The sequence below is a fragment of the Vanacampus margaritifer genome, chromosome 16 (assembly GCF_051991255.1).
Source record: "Vanacampus margaritifer isolate UIUO_Vmar chromosome 16, RoL_Vmar_1.0, whole genome shotgun sequence".
Lineage (NCBI taxonomy): Eukaryota > Metazoa > Chordata > Actinopteri > Syngnathiformes > Syngnathidae > Vanacampus > Vanacampus margaritifer.
The window spans coordinates 10369485-10391548 of NC_135447.1; the positions used below are offsets into that span (position 1 = coordinate 10369485).

Here is a 22064-nt window from a genome sequence, read left to right on the forward strand (position 1 = left end):
ACGTCACAGTCAAATAGTCTGCACGGTGGTCCTTACTTCATACAAACATATGCTTGCTGCAGGCAAGGTGATGCATTCAGTCCTTCGTCACAAGAAATTGAGGTCCTTGTGGAAGCAAACGACACGCATCATGCGGCGTTTCGTGTCGCACCTCCTATAGGCCACTTCAAGTCGATTCTTGACTAGACGGGGGAGCAAATGAATGTCATAGCAAAAGGCCTCTCTTCGGATCGCTTGGACAAGAGTGCGGGAGTTTTGCTTTGCCAGCACTTGAAAGGTCCTTTGGGACTTGTTTTGTAATCTGACTGAGTCAAGCGAAAAAGAAAAAATGCCGCTGGCAATCTACTCCAACCTCGGAAATGTTATTATGGGCTAAATTTGACCATGAGCAACATTACAGGAATGTTTATTTTTGCTTGCTTGTCATGCTTTTTAGCGAACGTCATCAGACAATATTCAAATAAATGGCATGCTAAGGCTGATCATTCATTCCTAAATAAGGATGAATCGGATTGATTGGAATCTCTTGATATTCAAGACCATAATCCAGTCCTGTAGCATGTGCGGCTTGCACAAGGCAGCATTGCCAGAAGGGTGTAAAATGGTAGAAGAGATGCAAGTTGGGGACAAGACATTAAATCATGTAAATTCTCTCTACTGTATACACGTCAGAAGTCGAGGAATGTCATTTTCCAGTGCTTATTGAGAGTTTTGATGAGAAATTGGATTGATAGCCAACTTCAAAAAATGGTGAATTTGACTTCAACAATACAAGTGGGAGGGACAAAGCCTCATTTTAGCATTTATCTGTGTCAGTTTTGAATCAGAGTGGAAAAGGCTGAACCTTCGTCACAAAAAAAAAAAGATGGAGACTTTCACGATTCAGGAGAACTAATATCACAGCCAGATGTACACTTCATTGTTACAGAGATATATTGAAGAATACTGAACATTTTTCACCACATTTATTTTCAACGGAAGTTCTGTGTAGGAAATAACCGTGTTCCCACCATGCGAACCGCTATCTAGCCTTCAGGCTCATGATAGGTAAATCAATTCGGTTTCAGCTAGAAAGATCAGCCGTCAACTATTCCGGGTCATTAAGTGAAGCAGTCTGGGGTTTATTTCCACTTGTCTTCGCACACAGTTAGGCGGGGAGAGATGTTTGAATTGTGAAGTGATTGCCTTGTTTATCTTATGGCCATATGGTGTCTTAACATATTCCAATCAGAATATTTCCACCACACATTTCTGCTTGTAATTATCATTAATTTGCCATTTTTTCTTAGAATGAAATAATATGTTTTTTGTGATAACATAGTAGCTCATTATTCCGTAGTCTTGACAAAAGTGCAGGTTTCGGGTTGACTCTAACACAAAATTACTGACTCGATTCGATGCACTTTCCAAGTTTTTACTTAATTGTGAGTGTGCCGTGCTTTGTTAAACCAGTGAGTGTTCAAATTGGACCTTGGACATCTCCGTGTGAGCTACAAAAACACGATATCAAATAAATGGTTAAAAAAAATAATAATTGCCACCTTAATAATTTTATTAACAGTACTGGCAAAACTGTTAACATTCTTAGTTGTTATACAGGCATGAAAAAATAGTCATAATTGTCATGACAAAAGCCAAAGAAAAACAAATCATGCAGTGAGGTAGTCCTTTCATGCAGTTGGAACTGTCCTTGGCGTTGCAGCTAAAAGACAAAGAAAAAACAAAAAAACACTGAGGCAAACGTTTCATAAGGATAAAATCATAATTTTTCCACATATTTGAATGGATGCCCAACAAGGTTTGAACCAACCAACTGCAAATGTTACAAAAGCTAAATGCCGCTTAATGACACAAAAATGAATGGCCACCAAAATTCACATGCACATCTCATGTCAAAAAACAAACAAACTTCAACTTCTGAAAAGATCAAAACAATTGCCACAGTATTTTTGATTTTATTGGCATCAAGCCTTTTTCTCACCATACAGTGCACTCATAAGTTTACATACCCCTTAAACCTTATAACGAACGTATGGTGTTCCACAGGGTTCAATTCTGGGGCCTCTGCTGTTTACATTTGATCTGGTGTTGCTGGGTTCCAAGTCAAGATTCAAAGTGGATGATTTGCAATGCCGTTTAAGCAGTTTTTGTCCAGCAAAACTAGACGAGCACTTCCTTGAGATGCACGGAGAGATGGGGAACACAAGAACACAACACTTTCTGAATTCAAAGTGAAGAGAGCCAGATTCAATGAAAACAATACCTATTCATTTTTTTCCACCAGTAAAATTGAAAAAATATATATTTATTTTGTTTTTCAATAAAGACAGGTTTGTAAGCAAACTTTATAAGCAAAGTGGTTAAGAACCACTGGTTTACACACTTGTGACTTGGTTTAATCTTCTTTTACCCAGCTGATATTAATGTCATATAGTTGGACAGCGCAAATCAGGTTAGAATCGCCCTCTCACACTGCCTATCTCTCCCTGCTAAACCTGGAGCCGACAGTTCAAGCTTTAAATATCCATAGCGTTATGTTGGAGGTTTCTGAAGACACTCAACACTTTCCCATGTAACACAAACCACATCAGCATGAATAATTATTTTGCATTCTAAAGGATTCCAGCAGGATTTTACATATGATTAGAGGGCGAGCAAAGCTTTAAGACAGCTTTTCACATCGCGCCGCAGCCGCCGCCGCCGAAGCAGCAACAGCCACCTTGGAGGCAAGAGGAGGCATATTTCTGTCTCCGTATTCAGCCAGTCATTCAATTTTCGGGAGTATGAGGGAGGAGGAATGATCTAATATGGCACAAATCAGGGAATAAGCTCGGGAGCAAGCGCGCGGATGTGACAGCAAAGCTGCAAACTCCAAAATATGAAGCACTATGCGCTGTTTAAGATATGTACACCTTGTCTGTAAAGCCAGTAAATATTGTAGTCTTCATGTGCCACAGAGGACTAGCGCATTTTCATTTCAACAAGACACGACACCCACCCAATTTGCCTGCACTTCCTCTGTCTTGTTGAAGGTGCCACACTGCAGCTGGAGTTGGAAGAAAGCCCCGCAGCCTCTGCATATCTTATTCCACCCGCCTGAGAGACAAAAGACATATGCAGGCTGAAACTTGCTTATTATAATGATTATTAATCATGTGCACGACATAGAACTGTGCACAACTGACATTCTTATTATAGTCACGTCACCGCCTGTCAACGAGCCTCTCTAATGAATCGTTTGCATACCACTGGCTCGTTTCATGTGCAACAAAATATACCCGTTGGACACTTTATTAGGTACAGCCGTGCATCATGATGAGATCTGCATTATATGATGTAAACATCACAAACTACTACTGCAATCAAAACGGAACAATTGCCATCGTTTTTCAGCTATTGTATGACAACAAGGACATTTTTCCAACCAGTTCCTCATCTGCACATTAGCGTGCAGCTTATCGCACTGCCGTCACTAGTTTGACCTTGTGTAGCAGTCAGGGGGTGCACAAGACACCAGTGCCCCCCAAAGGCTATCTTGGGAAGCAGCTTTGACCTTTGCGGAAGGTTGTCGGTAGCAGACAGCGGCAGGAAAACAGAGGGGGGAAGCGGGTGGGGGGAGTTGGTCAAGCAAAGGAGGAACAGCAGGATTGTGTCAGGAGTGATCCACGTCAGGCAACCTGAGCTGGCGGCTGAGAGGAAACGATGCTGAACCCTAAAGAAAGAGCTGAACATGCTGGTCGTGTCACAAAGGATATGCTTAACTTTCACCGGCCCAACAAGGTTTTGGTCTTGACACCCCCTCGTGTAGCCAAAGGAAAGGGTCTCCTGCATACGCACACGCTATCTTGTCAGCTGTTGTTTTGTTTGTTTAAGTAAAAAAAAAAAAAAAAGCATATACAATATCTAAGAATGCTTTTTCTTATTCAAAAACCACCAGAAACGATTGAAATTACATTTTGTGGATATGTGCTTTGTAGCTCAAATCAGCAGTCCGATATGTGTCTGATCTTTTTTTTTTTTTTTCAAGTACCTGTACTAAGATAACATTACTTCAAAGACATTTATTAGTGCTTTTGTTGCATTGATAATTGTACATTAGTTTGAATCATTTATTGAATTCATTATTCATGCGCAAAATTGCGCAAATTTTAGTCGAGAAGTCAAAAATTAAATATACTGTATCTTTAAAATTATACAGACAGAAAAGTGTTCTTATATTGCGTATAAAATGTGGGCGTATCCGCTAAATGCACTGAAGCCAGTTAGCAGTGTATACATGCACTGTGGATACATTGGTTAGTCACATGATACAACTTTCTAAATTGAATAGTAACGGAAGACTATAACTATAAGATGAGCACTCATGCCAATTTATACCAATTATTGATTTCTGCTATGATTCAGAGTGTTTGATGCAAGCTGTTGTCATATTAGAAAACAATGCCATCCACCTAGTTTCACCTGTTTGAAAGTCTAGTCTACTTTCTGTTACCAAATTGTTAGATGTGACGAGGGCGTGTAATAAAAAAGAAAAAGAAAAGCCAGGACGGCCAGCGAGAGTAACGCAAACACTTTTAAAATTAGACTTGTTCCGGCATGAAAGTGAACATGCGGCAGCTTTTACCGCGAGTGCGCATGCACCTGTCTACGAAAATAGAACAATGCACGATGACCAACCAATCAGAGGGCCCCAAAAAAATTGAAATTCGGTGAAAGATTTAGAACTGATTCTGAATTTGCTGCTCAGAAATGGCAGCACAGAGAGGCTGAAATCTGATTGGACAAAAAGCTACTAGTGAGACTGTCCTTCCCAAAATAACATCCTTGTTCATTATTTGTGCTTTTGTCACCGACAGGATCAAGGCAAAATCGGTGTCATCTTCAACGTGGGGACGGATGACATCACCATCGACGAGCCTGCTGTCATGGTAAATGACGGCAAGTACCACGTTGTCCGCTTCACACGCAGCGGTGGCAATGCCACGCTCCAGGTGGACAACTATCCGGTCATTGAGCGCTACCCTCCAGGTAAGGCTAACGACGGCCACTGCGTGCTAAACGAAAGTGAATGAAATGAAATGAAAATCCGCCAATGATTGGAGGTCAGAATTCAGCTCTCCCAGTTGTGCATCACTCTGAAAGCTATCCATTAAGTTGCCATCCCACATATCCATAGTGGACCTTTCAAGTTGCATAAACAATCTCATAATCTGACACTGATACACTCGCCTAAAGCTGTCTTGCTAAGTATATCTCGCAGTTAAAGGGCTTTCATCAGCAGCTGCCATTCCTGCAATCGTTCTTCTGTCTTCGATAAGCAAACATGCACACGTGCGGTACATTCAAAGCCGCTATTTTTTTCTCACCCCTTTTCTAAAAATGGCTTCTCTTTGGTGTTGTAGTTCAAGTTGCGCATTTAGCACCGTAACTACTTAATGAGGTCCTGCAAACGTCGCCACGTCGCCTATCTACTGTCTTTGAGCACAAAAGATATCAATTGAATTGTGAAAAAAAGAAATCCGGTGGAAATGTTACGAGTGGCTTGACATTCTGTTATTGACTCAACTCCGCACACACCGGAAACAAACCTGGGATAATATATTCATCGAAACCTCATTTTAAACCCAAAAGGGATTAAGGCTCGCCCGCCTGTGTACTTGCACGGCTAATTTGCATGCAGATTGAAAAGGGAAACGCAAACTGCTTTCATGTAATCACGGCTGGCTGCTCTTTAACCTGCTCTGAACCCAATCGACCTTCTTCAGAGCAGGTGCGGCGGCGGGCGCGCCAAAAAGGAACTTCCCTCTCTGCCTCCAGCTGCTGGTGAAAGTACACACAAAAAAAAACAAATTTTAATCACACACGCATCTGTATACTCTCACTCCCACTTTAGCAATCAATGATTTCATTATATGATTTTAATGAGTTTATTTTTTCAGCGTGTAAGAAAGCTTAAATACAGCCAAAGTGACTTAAACTGTCATGTATGGCGCCTCCTCTTCCATGTTACGCCATAATCCTGTTTACGTATTCATCGCCAGCCCACTGCTGACGACATTGGCTGACTTTGGCCTGTTTACTTAATATTGAGTTTTTGTTTATTTATGCATGTATTCAATTCGTGTATGGGTTCATATTTCCTAGCATCTTTATAATCTATATTTATTTTAAAGACTCACAACTGGTGATGTGTAAGTTTGCTCCACATGAATTGAATGACCTCCAGAATAAATCACTTGCCGTTAATGTTTTTATTATCTACAATGTTGTCACTGTCCAACCAAAAGCTTATATTTTTTTCTTTTTTTTTTAAAAAGACACGTTTTTTTCTTAGTTACATCAAAGTGAAAAAAATGCATTCATGCTTTTTATTGGACAGTAATGAATCAACTATTTGACTTTTCACACTGCAACATGCTATAGTCATAGTGTAGCTTTTCTTTTTTTTCTTTTTTTCTGATACTGATCATTTATAATGTGAGAGTTTCTTTTCATAAGAATTTAGTAGGATTTCATTCAAATTTTCATATTCATAATTGTTGGTCCTTTTTTTCCAAAAAAACAACATTTTTCATTATGGAAATACGAATTCCAATTTTTAAATGTTGACAGTACGTTACTGGAAAATATTCAAGTTTGATTGGAATATACTTTTAACATTTTGCTGGATTTCCTACTAAATTCACTACAATGAAATATCACCAATGATGATGTTTTCTGCTTATATCTCATGTTTGACTGTTTAAATTGACATTTTTTTCTGAATGATTGATTTTGTTAATGTCTGATTTTTCATGCTGCTAACTGAATTAACCATGTTTTTATTCAAAGTATATAAACCTTTTTTTCCTGTGCTTAAAATAGCTAAACAATACTAACTAGTGTAGCTATAAATAGCCTAAACTTGACTTCTCTAACTGTTGCTCTTAAAAATCAAATAACTCAAGTAAAGATACGTTGAACTGAAAGATGCTTAACCATCTTGTTAAAGGTGTTAGCCATCATAACTCTGTTTCTAACCATGTGATCTTTCAGCTTGCAGACGTTAACCTTTAACCTGTCTCTCCAAATTCTCTGAAGGACACTATGATAATGAACGACTGGCTATTGCTAGGCAAAGAATCCCATACAGACTCGGTCGGGTAGTTGACGAGTGGCTACTCGATAAAGGTAAAAAAAAGAATTGATTGGTTAATTAATCCTTGAACTAACTAGTGATTAACCTTTCCCCTAAGAGAGGCGCGGCACCACAAGACAATTGTGACAAGGATTATGTGTAATAGGCCCCAATTTAATTGGACCAATTATGAAGAACACAATCTCAGCACTGATCAAATGTTGTTAGCAAACGTTGAAGTATTTCTTCCTTGTCACCCTTGCACCTTGTGGACCGGCTGCACCCTTAAACTGATTTTAAACCAATGAACTAAAAAACACATAACCCATACCCAGCCCTCCATCGTCCCTCTTAATCACTGCCATTAAGAGGGAGTATTAGGGCCACGCTGAAAAGGAAAAAAAAAAACAATGATAAAACACGAGAACAAAGTTGTACAATTATGAGACTAAAGTTGTAATTATGTGATCAAAGTGAAAACAGAAATTAAGTTGTGATTTTGAAGTCAGCTTAGAAAAAAATTGGAATTCTACTTGAATAATGGCATGTTATGAGAAAAACAGAACAGAGCAAGAAAAAGTCAGGATTGCAATATACATTTTAAAAATATATATAATAGACTATATTCAGAGAACTAATGTTATTGTATGAGAATAAAGTCATTATTTTTCCACAATAAAGTTGTAATGTTACAATAATTGTACAAGCAAAGGAGCTACAGCTAATCCAGTGATATTAGCCCATAAAAATACAATCTGGCAGATTTGACATTCAGTATAATAGGAAGTCAACCCAAATATTTTCTTAAAATTATATGTAGTGTGTTCCCCCAATCATCTAAACACATCATTCTGATTAAAATTGCGTTTGTGGAATATGAATTAATTATCTACAGCTACCCTCTTTTATCCATCTCGGGGCGGCCATTTTGCCACTTGCTGCCGACTGAAGACCACGCCACAGTCGCTAACGAGCAATCACGGCTCAGCTTCAGAAAACAGGTGTGCCGTGATTGGTCGTTTGTTCAGCCCTGAGCTGTGATGTCATTATCAGTTGACAACAAGTGACAAAATGGCCGCTCCCTGAAAAGGATAAAAACAGGTGGATTTTGCTGATTCATACACGGTACACAAAAACATTTCCAATTTTTAAAACTGTGACTTTATTTTCATAATATTTTAGTAAAGTAAGTAATAAACTTTAACATTTCTTGTAATATTACAACTTTATTCTTGCTCTTTTTTCTTTTCAGTTTGGCCCTAACTTTCCTTCGTCTTAACTAGATGTGTAAATGTGTGTAATAATTTGTTTTTAACCTTTAAAGTGTGCTGCACTTTGACTCGTGAGAGTAAAATGTGAACTAAACGTCTCTCCCTCCTCCCCCTTAAACCAATGTAAGCTAAACCTCTGGATGTGATGGCCCTAAGTCAAGCGCTCCCCTCCCCCCTTTGCTCCCAAGCGGCCCCGTGTTGTCGGCTTCCTGTGTTGCACTACAGCGACCACGTCGCAGTCCCCCAGCTTCAGTTCGGCCCGTGACAAAAGAGGCCTGACAGGCTGCTGAAACGGATCACTGTTTGCAGCCACCAACTTTGCTAATAAGTATTCTCCTGAAACGGGCCCATTACTGCAGTCCTCTCGCTGATGTAGCTTATCAGCGTGGCCGCTGTCAGTGGCGCTGTTACGAGACATTGTCCCTCTCAGGAGTTAAGACAATTGGACTGGAGGGGAACTCTGAATTTTAATGGCTGCGGAGTTCGCTAGTCAGTGGAGTTTAGCCTCCATTTTGGGGGATTTTTTTTCCCACTGCGCTGAAGCCAGGGACTTCAGTTGTAATCATGGCCTCTGTTTGGTAAATGTTAGCGATAAATAAAGAACCAGTATCAAAACACCCGTCCCTTTTCAATGTTATAGAGAAATCAGCATAAATAAGGACCTCAATATAAGCGCCTGCTGCATGATTAAAGTATAAATCCCCCCCGTTTAATATCTAAATGATTGTTTTGTTAATCACTAACACCAACATGGCTCAAGTTGCACTCCCGTGTCACCCACATGACTTTTTGGCCTTTTTTCCTTTTTCTCTCCCTTCCTATCAACGTCTCTCCGCCTGGCTTGTAGGGAGACAGCTGACCATCTTTAACAGCCAAGCCGCCATTAAAATCGGCGGCCAGGACAAGGGTCGGCCCTTCCAGGGTCAGATCTCCGGCCTCTACTACAACGGGCTGCAGGTGCTGAAACTGGCGGCGGAGAACGACCCCAGCGTGCAGGTGGAGGGCAACCTCCGTCTGGTGGGCGACGCGCTCTCCGTGCTGACCACCGACACCACCTCCGCCACCCCCATGGCGGTCTCCGACATGTCCACCACCATCATGGAGACCACCACCACCATGGCCACCACCACCACCCGCAGGCAGCGCTCGCCCAGCTTGAGGGACAGCATCTCAAAGGTCAGAGAGTAAAAAGGAACATTAGAAAAGGCATTACTGGCCTATTTACATATTTAAAAAAAAAAAAAACATTTATAATCCAGTACTGAGCTCTACTGCCTTTCATACTTTGGCCTTCAGTGGGGACTTAACCGACTTAATCCATCTCTTGATTCTATCACTATCGCGTCGCAATTATAAAAAAACATCAATACTACACATACACAAAACGCAATAACAGCGTGTAACTGTGCCACGTACATCATCTAGAGCACTTTGGAATCAATATTTATCTAATAAGATGACAAAAACATTTCATTTATGGGTATGTAGTTGGCAGATTCCTCCTCACTATTTCATTGTAGCATTTGAGGATATGAGGACGAGAAATGACAAAAATAAATTGTGAGCTTACTTTGTTGCTAGGCCTCAGCTCTGGGTGGGAAGATCCACTGTACAACTCCTCAGATAATGAACAGGGAGACCTGGCAGAAATGCTGAGTCAAATTTGGAGCGATAGCTACTAAGAAAGGACAGTAAAGAGGTTCTGGGTTCAAATCTTTTTGTCCATTTAGGGGCGTCATCACATCCCACACAATTTGATTGTGAATATGCAATTGCCTTTAAAAGGACAGTGTGTAATCTTTAGCACCATTTAATGGTGAACTAATAATTTATTCAATTAAAAAAACACTATTGATTTCAATAATATGCACACAAAAAAAAAAGTTCTATCACATTAACGTACATTTTTTAAATATAATTGTAAGTCTAAGGACAACTTCGCAAACGTAGTGGTGGTGCTTGCATCCAGTGTCGGGCTCATTGGGTCGACCACTGTCACTTAGTTCCATGATTCGGGCTCCTGTCGCTTGTCACCTTCTGCTTTGCTCTCACAAGCTTTTACAAACTTTTTTTTTTTTTTTTTACTAGCTTCTCCCGCTAGCCGCTCTTGTTAGTCACTCCAGCCTATGGCTCCGACTAACTCCCGCTAGCCGCTCTTGTTAGCTGCTCCGGCTAATTCCGGCTCGCTCAGATGCTCGTTCGATCCCGCAAAATAAGAATTGGTGGTAGGCTTGTGAAGTGTGGTCTCTCTGAGCCACCTTATCGTGTGTGCTTTGAAATGCATGCACTTTGGCTAAATTATATGATATAGCAACATCTAGTGGTCATAATTACACACTGTCACTTTAACAGGCGGATTTGGTTTGCTAAGTGACGTGAAAATAATGGTGGCTATTTGATAACAATAGCATTAGCCGTTGCGTTGTCAGTTGAGGCTTTCGGTAGCGGCTGTTTACATCCTCCTGCTAGCTACGCCACTTCCTATGGTTTACAATTCGTTCTAACTATGTGGTAGGCTATGTTCAATTAGCCAACGATGTTTATTAAGTGAATCCACAATACTTTTTTTTTATCTTTCATATTAGTGTGCTCAGTGAAATTCAAAAAGAGTCATCATAAACTAGCAGATAATGTGACATTTGTTTTTGAATGAATGGCACACAATGAGAGAAGTATTCAGCGGGAAAGGCAAATTAAAAACATTTCCTTTCTCATTGTGAGACTCGAATATTATGACTAATTAAAATTTTAGGGTCTGCGTCTCACAGGAGGATTACATTACTTCTGTGCTCGGGTTCAATGGAACATGAGCGCTTACAGGGTTTCGCTGGAACTGGAGGCCAAAGGTGCCGTTAAAGCTTGAAATTGGCCTCAAACGTTTCCAAGCCACAAAAACGTCTTTTGATGCACGACTTTTGTCAACATTATAGTGCAACTGCACGTATTAGTGCTGATTTTGACAAACTGTTTGAGTAAATAGCACAGACTACAGCACAAATTACATGATTCACTTTACCAACTGTATATATTTTTACAGCACATTGTCAAAAGTGGTTGGCTTGGAATCTCAACTCGAGTTACCTGCGACGCTAATGAGGACAAACTCGATTCTTCAAAGCTGCGATACTGGCTTGCTTTCAGCTGGATTCATTTGCATTTCTCTTGTCTAGTTTCCCTTTACCTTTGAATAGCCTTCCATATATTTTCACATCATCTATTCACCGTTCTGCTCAGGTTTACACCGAGGTCGCCCACTGCCCTAAGCCTCCTCCTTAAAAAACCAAGAACATTGATTTAGCTTGAGTGAATTTGTTATTGCAAGATGCGGCGTACGCACGACGGAATGCTGGGTGCGAATTTCCTTTTCAACATTAGAGCTCTTTTTTAGATACACGGAAGAGTCTGCCATGGGGCCAACGAATAAAAAGCAGCAGAATACGTGCACATTTTCTGTTTGTTCTTTCACTAGCGTCGCTCCGAGCGCCAAAACCAGAAGTGCTAGACTGAAACACATTGCAACATTTCTTCTTCATAAAGCACACAGCAAACAAGCTCATAGGGCAGTGAGCGGGAGGGACTGTGTTTGTAAAATCAGCTCTTTTTTTTTTTTTTTCCCCCACATACAGCCGCAGAACTCGGATGATATTCTGGTAGCGTCAGCCGAGTGTCCAAGTGATGATGAAGATCTGGAAGAGTGTGAACCGGGAACAGGTGGGTTTTCTTTCTGTGGCAAAAACAAAATAGATGTGTAGTTACGTCGGCAGTCGTCCAAAAAGCTCAGCACAAATTGCCTCTTTTACTGTAAGAGCTCTAATCAATGCTCAATTAGTTACTGGCTGTTGTCCACTTGAGTAAATGAACGCCTCGCCGCCAAATAGATAACTCCTTAAAAAATAACAGCTTTGTAAATAGTGTGGCATTATAGCAGCTCGACAGTGTTTAACTCACCAGTGAATTCATCAATTTTTTAAACACTGCTTTTCTTTTCCTTATTTTGTGCACTCTCCTGACACACCGCAAGCTGGAGGTCTCGTTTTAAAAAAAACAACATCTCAATCTTTGAGCTCATTTGAAAGGAATCAAAGCACACAACAAATGAAATACACGTAGCCAAGGCAGACAGCCAGATTTTACAATAACAATTAATTTCAATCGGAGTCTCTAACTGTTGAAATATATTTAAATACATTTAGCACATGTACGCTCCAGTGACCCCCGCGACCCTTGTGAGGAATAAACGGTTCAGGAAATGGATGAATGAATTATAGCGCACAGGAGATTTTTGCCCATAATGTGCTGTTTATTAACAATGGACAAAATGTACAACAATATTTGATGTCTATGAACAATTAAAACTCTTTCACTGCCATGGACGTTAAAAGACGTCAAGTAAAAACCTACGGAGGGCCGCCAATGACGTTAAAAGACGTCATCCAATTTTATTTTTTTATTTTTTTTGAAGCGGGTGTAGGAAAGCCTTGGGCAGCTGTGGTGAAAGTTTCAAGCAGATCTAGTTAGCCTAATGACTATTTTTGGCCCCTAGATGGCAGCAATGACTCTCTTTTGACAAGATTGGGTAGGCGTCAGTAGAAGACGTGAGGCGGAGCTAGAGAGGGGACAATGCCTGGGGAAGGGAATAGAACATGGCGACCGGTTGCAAGCAGCTCACGCTAGAGCAGTTTTTTTCAAAGACGAAAAGCATCGACCAACGCTAAAGAGCACATTGATGACGACGATGATCATCATCGATGATGATGATGGTGACTCCGAGGTTGGAAGCGTTGACGCGGCAGTAGAAGACGTGAGGCGGAGCTAGATGGCTGAAGAAGCGAACAATGGCGACCGGTTGCAAGTAGCTCACACTTGGGAATTTTTTTCAAAGACGAAAGGCATCGACCAACGCTAAAGAGCACATTGATGACGACGATGATCATCATCGATGATGATGATGGTGACTCCGAGGTTGACGCTGAAGTTGCAAGCGTTGACGCGGCGGCTATGACGACGTCATAAAGGTTCACCGGCTAGCGATGCTAACACCGGAAAACGCGGAGCACAACCGAGCACGCTCAGGCGGACGTTCAATCGGACGACGAAGAGTGCCCCGAGTCCAATGCATATTCATCGGAGTAGTGGGTACAGTCTGCTACTTGCTAGTCCCCGGAAAAAAAGGCCGTCAAGAAAGTGTAACGTCTGCACGCGAAAGGAGCCATAGCAAGTGAAACTAATCTGTTGTGCAAATCCTGCTTCGTCTCCTTGCACGCATGGGAGCGTTACAAAAAGAAAAACTGTATTTGAAACATCCACATAATTGTAAATAGTACCACAGTTGCACACATTTGTAAATAGTTTGCGAAATTGTTATGTCAAATTGTTACACTGTTGAATGGAAATAAACAAAAAACACTTTTTCATTGTTGGTGATAGCGTTTTACAGAAGTAAAGCACTATTTAGGTGTTTGAGGCATCATTCATGGACAAAAAGAGTGCATGAAATAACATCATTTCACAAAAAGCTCTTTTTCTCCGCTTTTTGTTTCAAAACAGAGCATTTCGGTGAAACTAACCATTTTCTATTATTGATTACTGAAGAACGGAATAAGGTAGAAACAAAGTTTTTTTTCTGATGAAAGATGAGAGTTCAATCTTTCATTTGGTAGAATGTGTGTTTCCATAGTCCAAACACAACATTTTCTGTGGACCTTGAAAGATCAGTCAAAATGCTTAAATCGGCTGGCACTGGCGACATCCCGTTTCTGAAAACGTCTGGCAGTGAAAGAGTTAACAGTGTTTAAAATGAATAAAATTTGCCATTTGTTTTTTGAAATTAAAAATGTGTTTCATTGAAGGAACAAGTCATATTTTCTTGTTAAATTTTCTACACACCCTATAAAAAAAAAAATACATTTGTTACTCCTAGTACTTTATTTACAACTACATTATGTTAATAATGTTATTATTTAATAATAACATTATTAAACCCCCACTTTTAGACTAAGCATATATACTAAGTGAGTAAATGTTAAGCTGTTTTCTTCAAGCTGTTTTGTGATGTGATGTTTAAATATCTTATTTTGAAATCTATGCTTTTAATTTGGAAGGCCGTGCCGTATTTCTGTTTCCTGTTTCACGTCTCTGTTCGTCATTCAGCTCATGTACTTATTTTTAGTTAACTTATTGATGTCCGTCCAAAACAATCTATCGGGACATAAAAAAATATTTAAAACAGTCACACATTAGGAGATTCTTCTTCTCCAGACTACTACCGAGGTGGATTACAATATATTGGGGTACATAGCGCCACCTACAGTGCAGGAGGGGCATAACAATTAGTAGGCGTCTGATTGGGGGGAAAAAATGTCAGGCTGCATTGGCAAGACAGTGCCGTGATCTGTCGATCATTTTGCACCTGCGGGGTCCAATCTCATTTGAGCTGGGGCACGTGCCTCCCTGGCCTGAATGGATTTATCACAGTCTGGCTTACATCTTGATGGATGTGATGCTTATGGTATACCTTATGAAAGTGCCTCAAACATACCCTTGAGTCTTGCTTACTACTTTGGAGAGCTAAATCTTGTCTCGTCTTACTATCATTACTTTGGCCACACCGTTCAGGCTGGTGCATCGATCATGGGTGACAGCGAGGACATAAGTAGAAGGTTTTGCACTGCACTTCCTTATTTGTAGGAACCAAGAATAAAAGGACAGAGAGAGGAACTACTCATGTGGGGCAGCTACGTATTCCGTGTAATAATACTGTAATAACATAGTAATAAAACAGCATGTCATGCTCCTCCCAGGCATTTGATGCCTCCTTCAAATAAATACCTGTTACTCACTGCAATTAAATAAATACAGCCACAGCCACTATTCAAAGATTATAGTCTAAAAATGTTATTGTAATCCAAAAAAATGAGTGGGCAGCAGCTAAGTATGACTATTCTTTTCTTTCTATTGTATTGTGATTACTCACATCTCCAGTATCATAAAAATCTAATGTCCTGTACTAATTACCTGCATTAGTTTTCGTGTAGAATCCTACTAAATTCTCAGGAGAACAAGCTTCAGTATTATAGAGTCGTTAAGAGTGAATGATAGCGGCTAGAGCATGAGTTTATGGCACCGCAAGTGCAGCAATTTGAAATGTTTTCCCTTATTGAAGCACCCTCCATAATTAACGTGACCTTAGCCATTTTTTGTTGTTAACATAAACGGGATTCAGATTGCGGGCACAAAAACTGCCCAGACTGAAATGTCACAACATTGATGTATTCAAATAAAGTCAAAATGGCATTGCGTGACCTTTGTGTATCATGCGATGCTCATTTACATACAGTAGATAAGTATGGACCATATTGTTGTTGTTAAATGTGATTGGTTAAACTTAAATTGGAGTGTCACTGATTAATCCCCTTGTAACCATGACAAGTTAATTCCTTTATTTTGTGTTACTTGTTTCAGGACGGGTCTTGTATATTTGTGTCCTCATGTGAGCCTCTTGCCGTATTACACGCTACACGCCCACACGTTGAATCCGCATACTTAAGCGAGACCAAAGTGGCGGCTTCCGTTTGTGTTTGGCCTCATGCAGTTCATGTCCAATCGTCTCGTGGTGTAAAATGATCATTAAGAAAATATCACTGACTTGCTGGTTAATGGTAATTTATTCTTTACTGATATTCCACTTAATGAGCAGATTGCGCCTCGTCGGTAATGAGCGCAACTGTTAAGGCGGAATTTGAATGCTGTTCTAATTTAGGATTCCCCCCCCCCCTACCTTTTCTGTTTCTTTTTTAGGAGGTGAATTAGTCTTGCCTATTATAACAGTGGATTCCCTTGAGCCTCCATCCATCGCCACCCGTTACCCCGTCATCCCTCCTCCCCCTACCCTCCTGTCCCCCCTCGAAACCACCAAAGAGTCTGTGATAGTCCCTCCTCACCCTTCCTGCCCCCCAGACCAGGAGGACTGTGGTGACACCGTGGAGGTCTCGGCCTTCGGCTCCGGAGAGATGACGGAATCGGATGACGAGGACTTTTACAATAATAACAACTCCCCGTTGGTCACTGACAGGACAGTCCTTCCGCCACCTCCCGCCGCCGGTGAGGGCGGAGTCCAGAAACCCCGCCCCTTACCCCCTTATGTTCCCACCACCAACCCCGACCAGCTCCACATCCCCGCAGGCAAAATGAACACCCGAGACCAGGTGCTTCTGCCCCCTGCTCCCCCGTCCTCCCGAAACACACCGGGACTAACCTACCCCCCCAATTTTCCCCATGTGCCCACAGCCGACCCCACCGCCTCCGACGAAAACATCCAACCGGGCGCCGTGGAGGTGATCAGGGAGTCCAGTAGCACCACGGGGATGGTGGTTGGTATCGTGGCTGCTGCTGCTCTCTGCATTCTAATCCTCCTCTATGCCATGTACAAGTACCGCAACCGGGACGAGGGCTCCTACCAGACAGACCAGGGCCACAATTTTGCCAACAATTTTGCGGTGGAAGGCAACGGAGCGGTGGTCAAAGACAAAAGCACCGCGACCGCCTCGGCGGCCAAGGCAATCACAAAGGGCAAAAAGAACAAGGACAAAGAATATTACGTATGAGCAGGCGGGCGAGGACTGAGAGGATGTGAGGGTGCTCCGCTTTCAAATCACCGACAGTTTTTTTTTTGTTTTTTTTATAATTATCATTCCGTTTGGACGTCAGACATTTCACAGGTAACTCGAGGCAACTGTCAAATGCAGACCGTGGTTAACACTAGCATTTCCCCCACAGTTGCACAGCTACCATAATGCTGTCATCCACTTCTTGTAAGTGCATCGTTTTGAAGCGCGAACAAGCTCGGAAGGATCCTCTCCAGTGTTGCTTTGTATATAGCACGGATATGATGCAGCGAAAGCAACCGGGGGTTGAGGTGCCTCAATGTTTTGTGATCTCTGTCTCACGTCCTCCATTATGATCGAGTGGCTACAAAGCGTGAACGCAACACTGTTAAAATAGCAAGTTGTCAAATTATAATATGAAGAATCGTCTGTGCAATTGAACTGAAAATCAAACAAAACTAAAGGGAAAAATAAACTAGCTTTGGAATCTGAACTAAAAAAAATAAAAAATGTGGGAGCGACTAAATTAACTCATTCACTGCCATTGACGGCTATAGATGTCAAAGATTCATTTGAACTATTTCCATTGACGGCTATAGACGTCAAAAATTCATTTGAACTATTTCCATTAGTTTCACATTTTTTCCCACTTTTTTTTAACGAGAGTATGAAAACCTAGGAAAAAAATATTGTATATTTAGAACAGATATAACATTCGTGATTAATCGTGAGTTAACTAGTGAAGTCATGTGATTGATTGCAATTAAAAATTGTAATCGCCTGATGCCCCTAATTTAAAAAATAAACGAAAGAAAAGATTATTAAAAATTAGGCGCGTCAGACGATTAACATTTTTAATTGTAATGACTTCAATAGTCACTCACGATTAATCACAAATTTTATATCTGTTCTAAATATACAATAAAAAAATGCAGGTTTTGATACTCTTGTTAACAAAAGTGGAGAAAAAAATGTGAAACTAATCGAAATAGTTCAAATTAATTTTTGACGTCTATAGCCGTCAATGGCAGTGAATGAGTTAACTGTATTTTGGTAAAATACCACAAGTTCTAGAGTGCAGTGAACCAAATCTGCAAAAATAATTAACGCCCCACCTAAAAAAAAAAAGTTTGCAATTGCGCATAAATGCCACCATTTGGAGAAGATCATAAAACACCAACACCGTGCATCTAGCATGTGCATAATCATGTACTGTAAATGATGAAATACAGTATCCTAACAACACACTAGCACAAACTGACATCCTTAAAAATGTTATTTGGTCTCAGATAAGAATGACAAAGCAATTTTACGGTGGCCTTGCTCGGGCCCTAAGAAAAGGAAGGAATTAATAATAATTCATTCAAGCATCGTTAATTAAAGTATTCCGTCTTTTTTAGAAGGTCCCAATGGGGGAATCAATAACCTTTTTTTTGGGGGGGGGGCATTGTCACGCTGAAAGAAAGGTCAGACTCCTCTTCAGTTTCAGCTTTGGAACATTACACAAGGTCTTCAACCTTGACAAAATCCACAGTTCCAGATGAAGAAAAACAAACCCAAATGTAATCAATCAGAACGTGCTTCAACATATTATTCATTTCAGGGTGCACACACTTATACAAACGGCTTTTATTTTTTTCACTAACAGATTTGTTATTGCCAAAAAGCCAAGGCAGGAAATGTTACTTTGTCTCTGTGTTTTTTTGGGGTCACGACACTTACTTATTATGCTCAATCACTCGCTCACAGATTTGCACAAAACAATTTGCTATTCATTGGATTTTATTCTAGAGCTTTATTTTATTTTTTTTTAAGTATTAATGTGTCGAATGTCTGGAGGCAATAAAGTGCCAAAAATTGCATCTTTTTTTTTTCCCAAGAAGACCTTTGTGTCATAGTTGGTCACTTTGTTTTTATGAAGAAAAAAATGCTATTGTAACAAGGGTGTGTTCACTTTTTACAGCCACTGTCTATAATGCAAGTGTTGAGTTTTTGTGGTACACGAGCAAAAAAGGAAGCCTTTCATTTCTGTAAGACATCATCTCCTCCACCGTGTTGCATAACGAGGGTTCTAAGCCACCCCCGACCCCCCCTTCTCCCCCAGCCTGCCCTGCCTGTGTCCTCAAGAGATGATCCTCATGAAAAATACAGGATGTTTAAAAAGGGATATCACTCAATGCACTCCGGCTGTTGAACCTTGCAGTAAGACGGATGGGAGTCGTTTCTTTCTGTGTGGTCGTTTAAATTCAAAATAGGGATAAATGTGAAAAGTTCAGTCTACACCAAGTGAAGGTATATCTGTAAACATTGCTTGTATGTATATATAGAGGCTAGCACACTCAAGAGGCGTCGTGGATGCAAAGTTACGGAGAAGAATCGGCGTCCGAGATGCTCGTCCCCCGTCCCCGCGTCCCCTCACAGCTTTCACGACGATGACCCAAAAACGCCCAACTTTCGGGCTGGCGAACATTTTCTCATCGTTGCTTCTCGGAAGCTGACTTTGAAGCCAGCGCACTGTCCATCTTGTTTTCTTCAATGGGGGGAAAAAAAAAAAAAAAACTGTTAAGGGATGGTCCAAAAGCACACAGGAAATGTAAACATATCGTGGAGACATAGATATTCCTTGTAAAGCAGACAAACATGTATTGTTTTTTTTCTATCAGTGACTTAAAGACTATTCCATGAGATGAATAATTGATGATGTGTGAATTGTATTGATATTTCTCTGATATTTCGATGTACCTTGTCACCGCTCCTCCTAACACGTTCCATTTTAGATTGCCTTTGACTCAGACAAAAAGCACACACTTTCCTCTGATAGCTGCAGACATCTCGTGTTCCTGCATTATTCATGGCTCCGATTAAGCAGAGAAAACTCCAGGATGGGACAAACTGATGTTTTTGTTTTATTGCATTGTGCATTTTTTTTATGTGCTGAATCTGTTACTCAATGGATCTAATGATATAAAGCCATTTCCTCTGTTGGGTTCTGTCTACATTAACTTATTATTCATGCTCTGTGATCCCCTGTTACTTTTTTTATGAAAAGTGCCATTCGACGTGAGCTGCTCTGTGCTCGGAAAAATATTTCATCCCTCACTCATTGCTATTGTATAGTGTTCATGTGAAATGGATCTCAATATGTGTACAGGACGTGCATAAAGATACAAAAAAAAAAATACACTTGATGATATACTTTGTACACACTTGTGTTGTGTGCTGCTTCTTGGACAAAATGCAACACTTTTTATCGACTTGCCGGGTTCGAGGCGGAGAATCCACTCTGCCCAGGGTTCGTCCCAGAAATAAACAAAAAACACCGAATTAACTCACGGTAGCAGTACATCGTAATGAATTTTCATTCTACTCAAAGGTTAGCACTCGTCGACGGAATCGATGCGTTCAATACATTTACAATCGTGTCATTTTACACGCAAGGCATAAGGTGAACGTGTTTTTACACGGTAGAACATCATTTCATTGGAATTGTAGGTCATGATACGGTTTCCAAACGTCTCTTGCACTTGAGTTTCATCATCATGGCCTCGCTCTCTGCTCTCGTTTCCGCACCGATAATGTCTCTCTTCTCCTCAGGCAGCGTCTCGATCGGGGCATGTTTGCACACTGATGTCCAACACTTAGCTTCAATTCAAGTCTTTTAGTTTTTGTTGTTGTTGTTACTTCCGCATACAAATAGAGATCACACTTGGGCCTGGTGTGGAGAGCAGTAAATGTGAATTTAGCGTGCTGAAAAACTGCATTAACTAAAGGAAGAGAGTTGAACTATAATATCAAAATATAGATCAAGCCTTCATGGACAGTTGAGAAAGAGCATATCTTATGTAAGAAATGCTCGTTAATACATTACGACTTCCATCTATGAATCATAGATGCAGTTAAAGTCTTCTGTTCTGTGCGGTAGAATTCTGTCGCTTTTACACAATACTGAATACTGTACTCCCCAATGTTGTAAGAAATCGTCAGTCCTATTTTCTCGCATTTGCACAGAGGGGGTAAACTATGTGCTCAGGTGCAGTGATGGGTTCTATGCTGTTTGACTACCCCCTGCTGAAAAGACAAAGAATTGTAGAAAAGGAAAGCTATGTTCTAAACTTCGGTGAAAACCACATTAAAGTTTATATGGCCTGATGGATTTTTAACCGCAGTGTGTCACGGTCACAATGAGGTCAATGCATGAGGCAAAAAAATAATTGAAATAATTTTTCACTGTGATCTTAATCAATGTCTTCATATGAACACGCACAAGTCGCCTGTTTATGTTGCTCACTGCACATACGAGGTGTGTCAGGAAAAAAAGAAAAAAAATCAAAGCTCCTTTACCATAGCAACTTATCTGCTCAAAATGCCCTGAGCATCTGACCGTTCCTAGCAGAGAAGAACATCTCCTTATGGGAGCAACCTCGTTCTTTACTCGATCTGGTTCTGTGTGTTTTTTTGTTTTTTTTCCATTTCTTTCCCAAGCTCAAGGTGGTGCTTCAATGAGCCGTGTTTTGATGACACAAGGAGCTGGCTGACTTCAGGAGAAAGCCAGACAACAACCTGGTCTGGTCGCTGGTCATCCAAAAGGAACATACAATATGGAAACAGACAACAAATCAAACTCACATTTACACCCTCACGGAGTTAGAACTAAAATACAATACCTCAAATGTTACAACGCATAAAATTAACTTAAATTAGGTCATGTGGAAACGCTGTCTGCATGCTAAGGAGCTAGCTGGCGAGAGGGTTAGCGAGGCCCGCTAGCTCACTAGCCCGCTAGCTTACTAGCCCGTGGACCGTGGAAAATGTAACTAACAAGGTGACACATCACACGTTATTCAGCCTGTGGCTCTCACTACAGACATTTGAACACATACGTTTGTACAGGGACATATTTGGGGCTCTCTTTTTCATGATTTTGGAGTCTCATTTTATTTCTTTGGCCATTATTTTATTCCTTCAAATTTGGCAGGCTTTTTAATGACACTATTCTCTTTGGTGTGCCAAATGTATATGCCATTTCATTTTTATTTTAAAGGGACTTACTGAAAGCACTTTACTACTTGCACT

At 40.7% G+C, this 22064-nt stretch overlaps 1 protein-coding gene across 16 annotated transcripts in view; it reads left to right on the plus strand.

Annotated features, from left to right (window-relative positions):
* Positions 1 to 20193, plus strand: part of nrxn2a (neurexin 2a) — a 145835-nt gene extending 125642 nt beyond the window's left edge. For 6 of the 16 annotated variants that reach the window (XM_077545934.1, XM_077545924.1, XM_077545926.1 and 3 more), the window contains 5 exons: positions 4857 to 5028; positions 7081 to 7170; positions 9236 to 9564; positions 12015 to 12099; positions 16186 to 20193. In XM_077545934.1, coding sequence (XP_077402060.1) covers positions 4857 to 5028; positions 7081 to 7170; positions 9236 to 9564; positions 12015 to 12099; positions 16186 to 16991 — 1482 coding nt within the window. In that variant the 3' untranslated portion in view covers positions 16992 to 20193. The remainder of the gene's footprint in view (positions 1 to 4856; positions 5029 to 7080; positions 7171 to 9235; positions 9565 to 12014; positions 12100 to 16185) is intronic. The other 10 variants (XM_077545928.1, XM_077545929.1, XM_077545937.1 and 7 more) reach the window with 4 other exon arrangements.
* The last annotated feature ends 1871 nt before the right edge of the window (positions 20194 to 22064 follow it).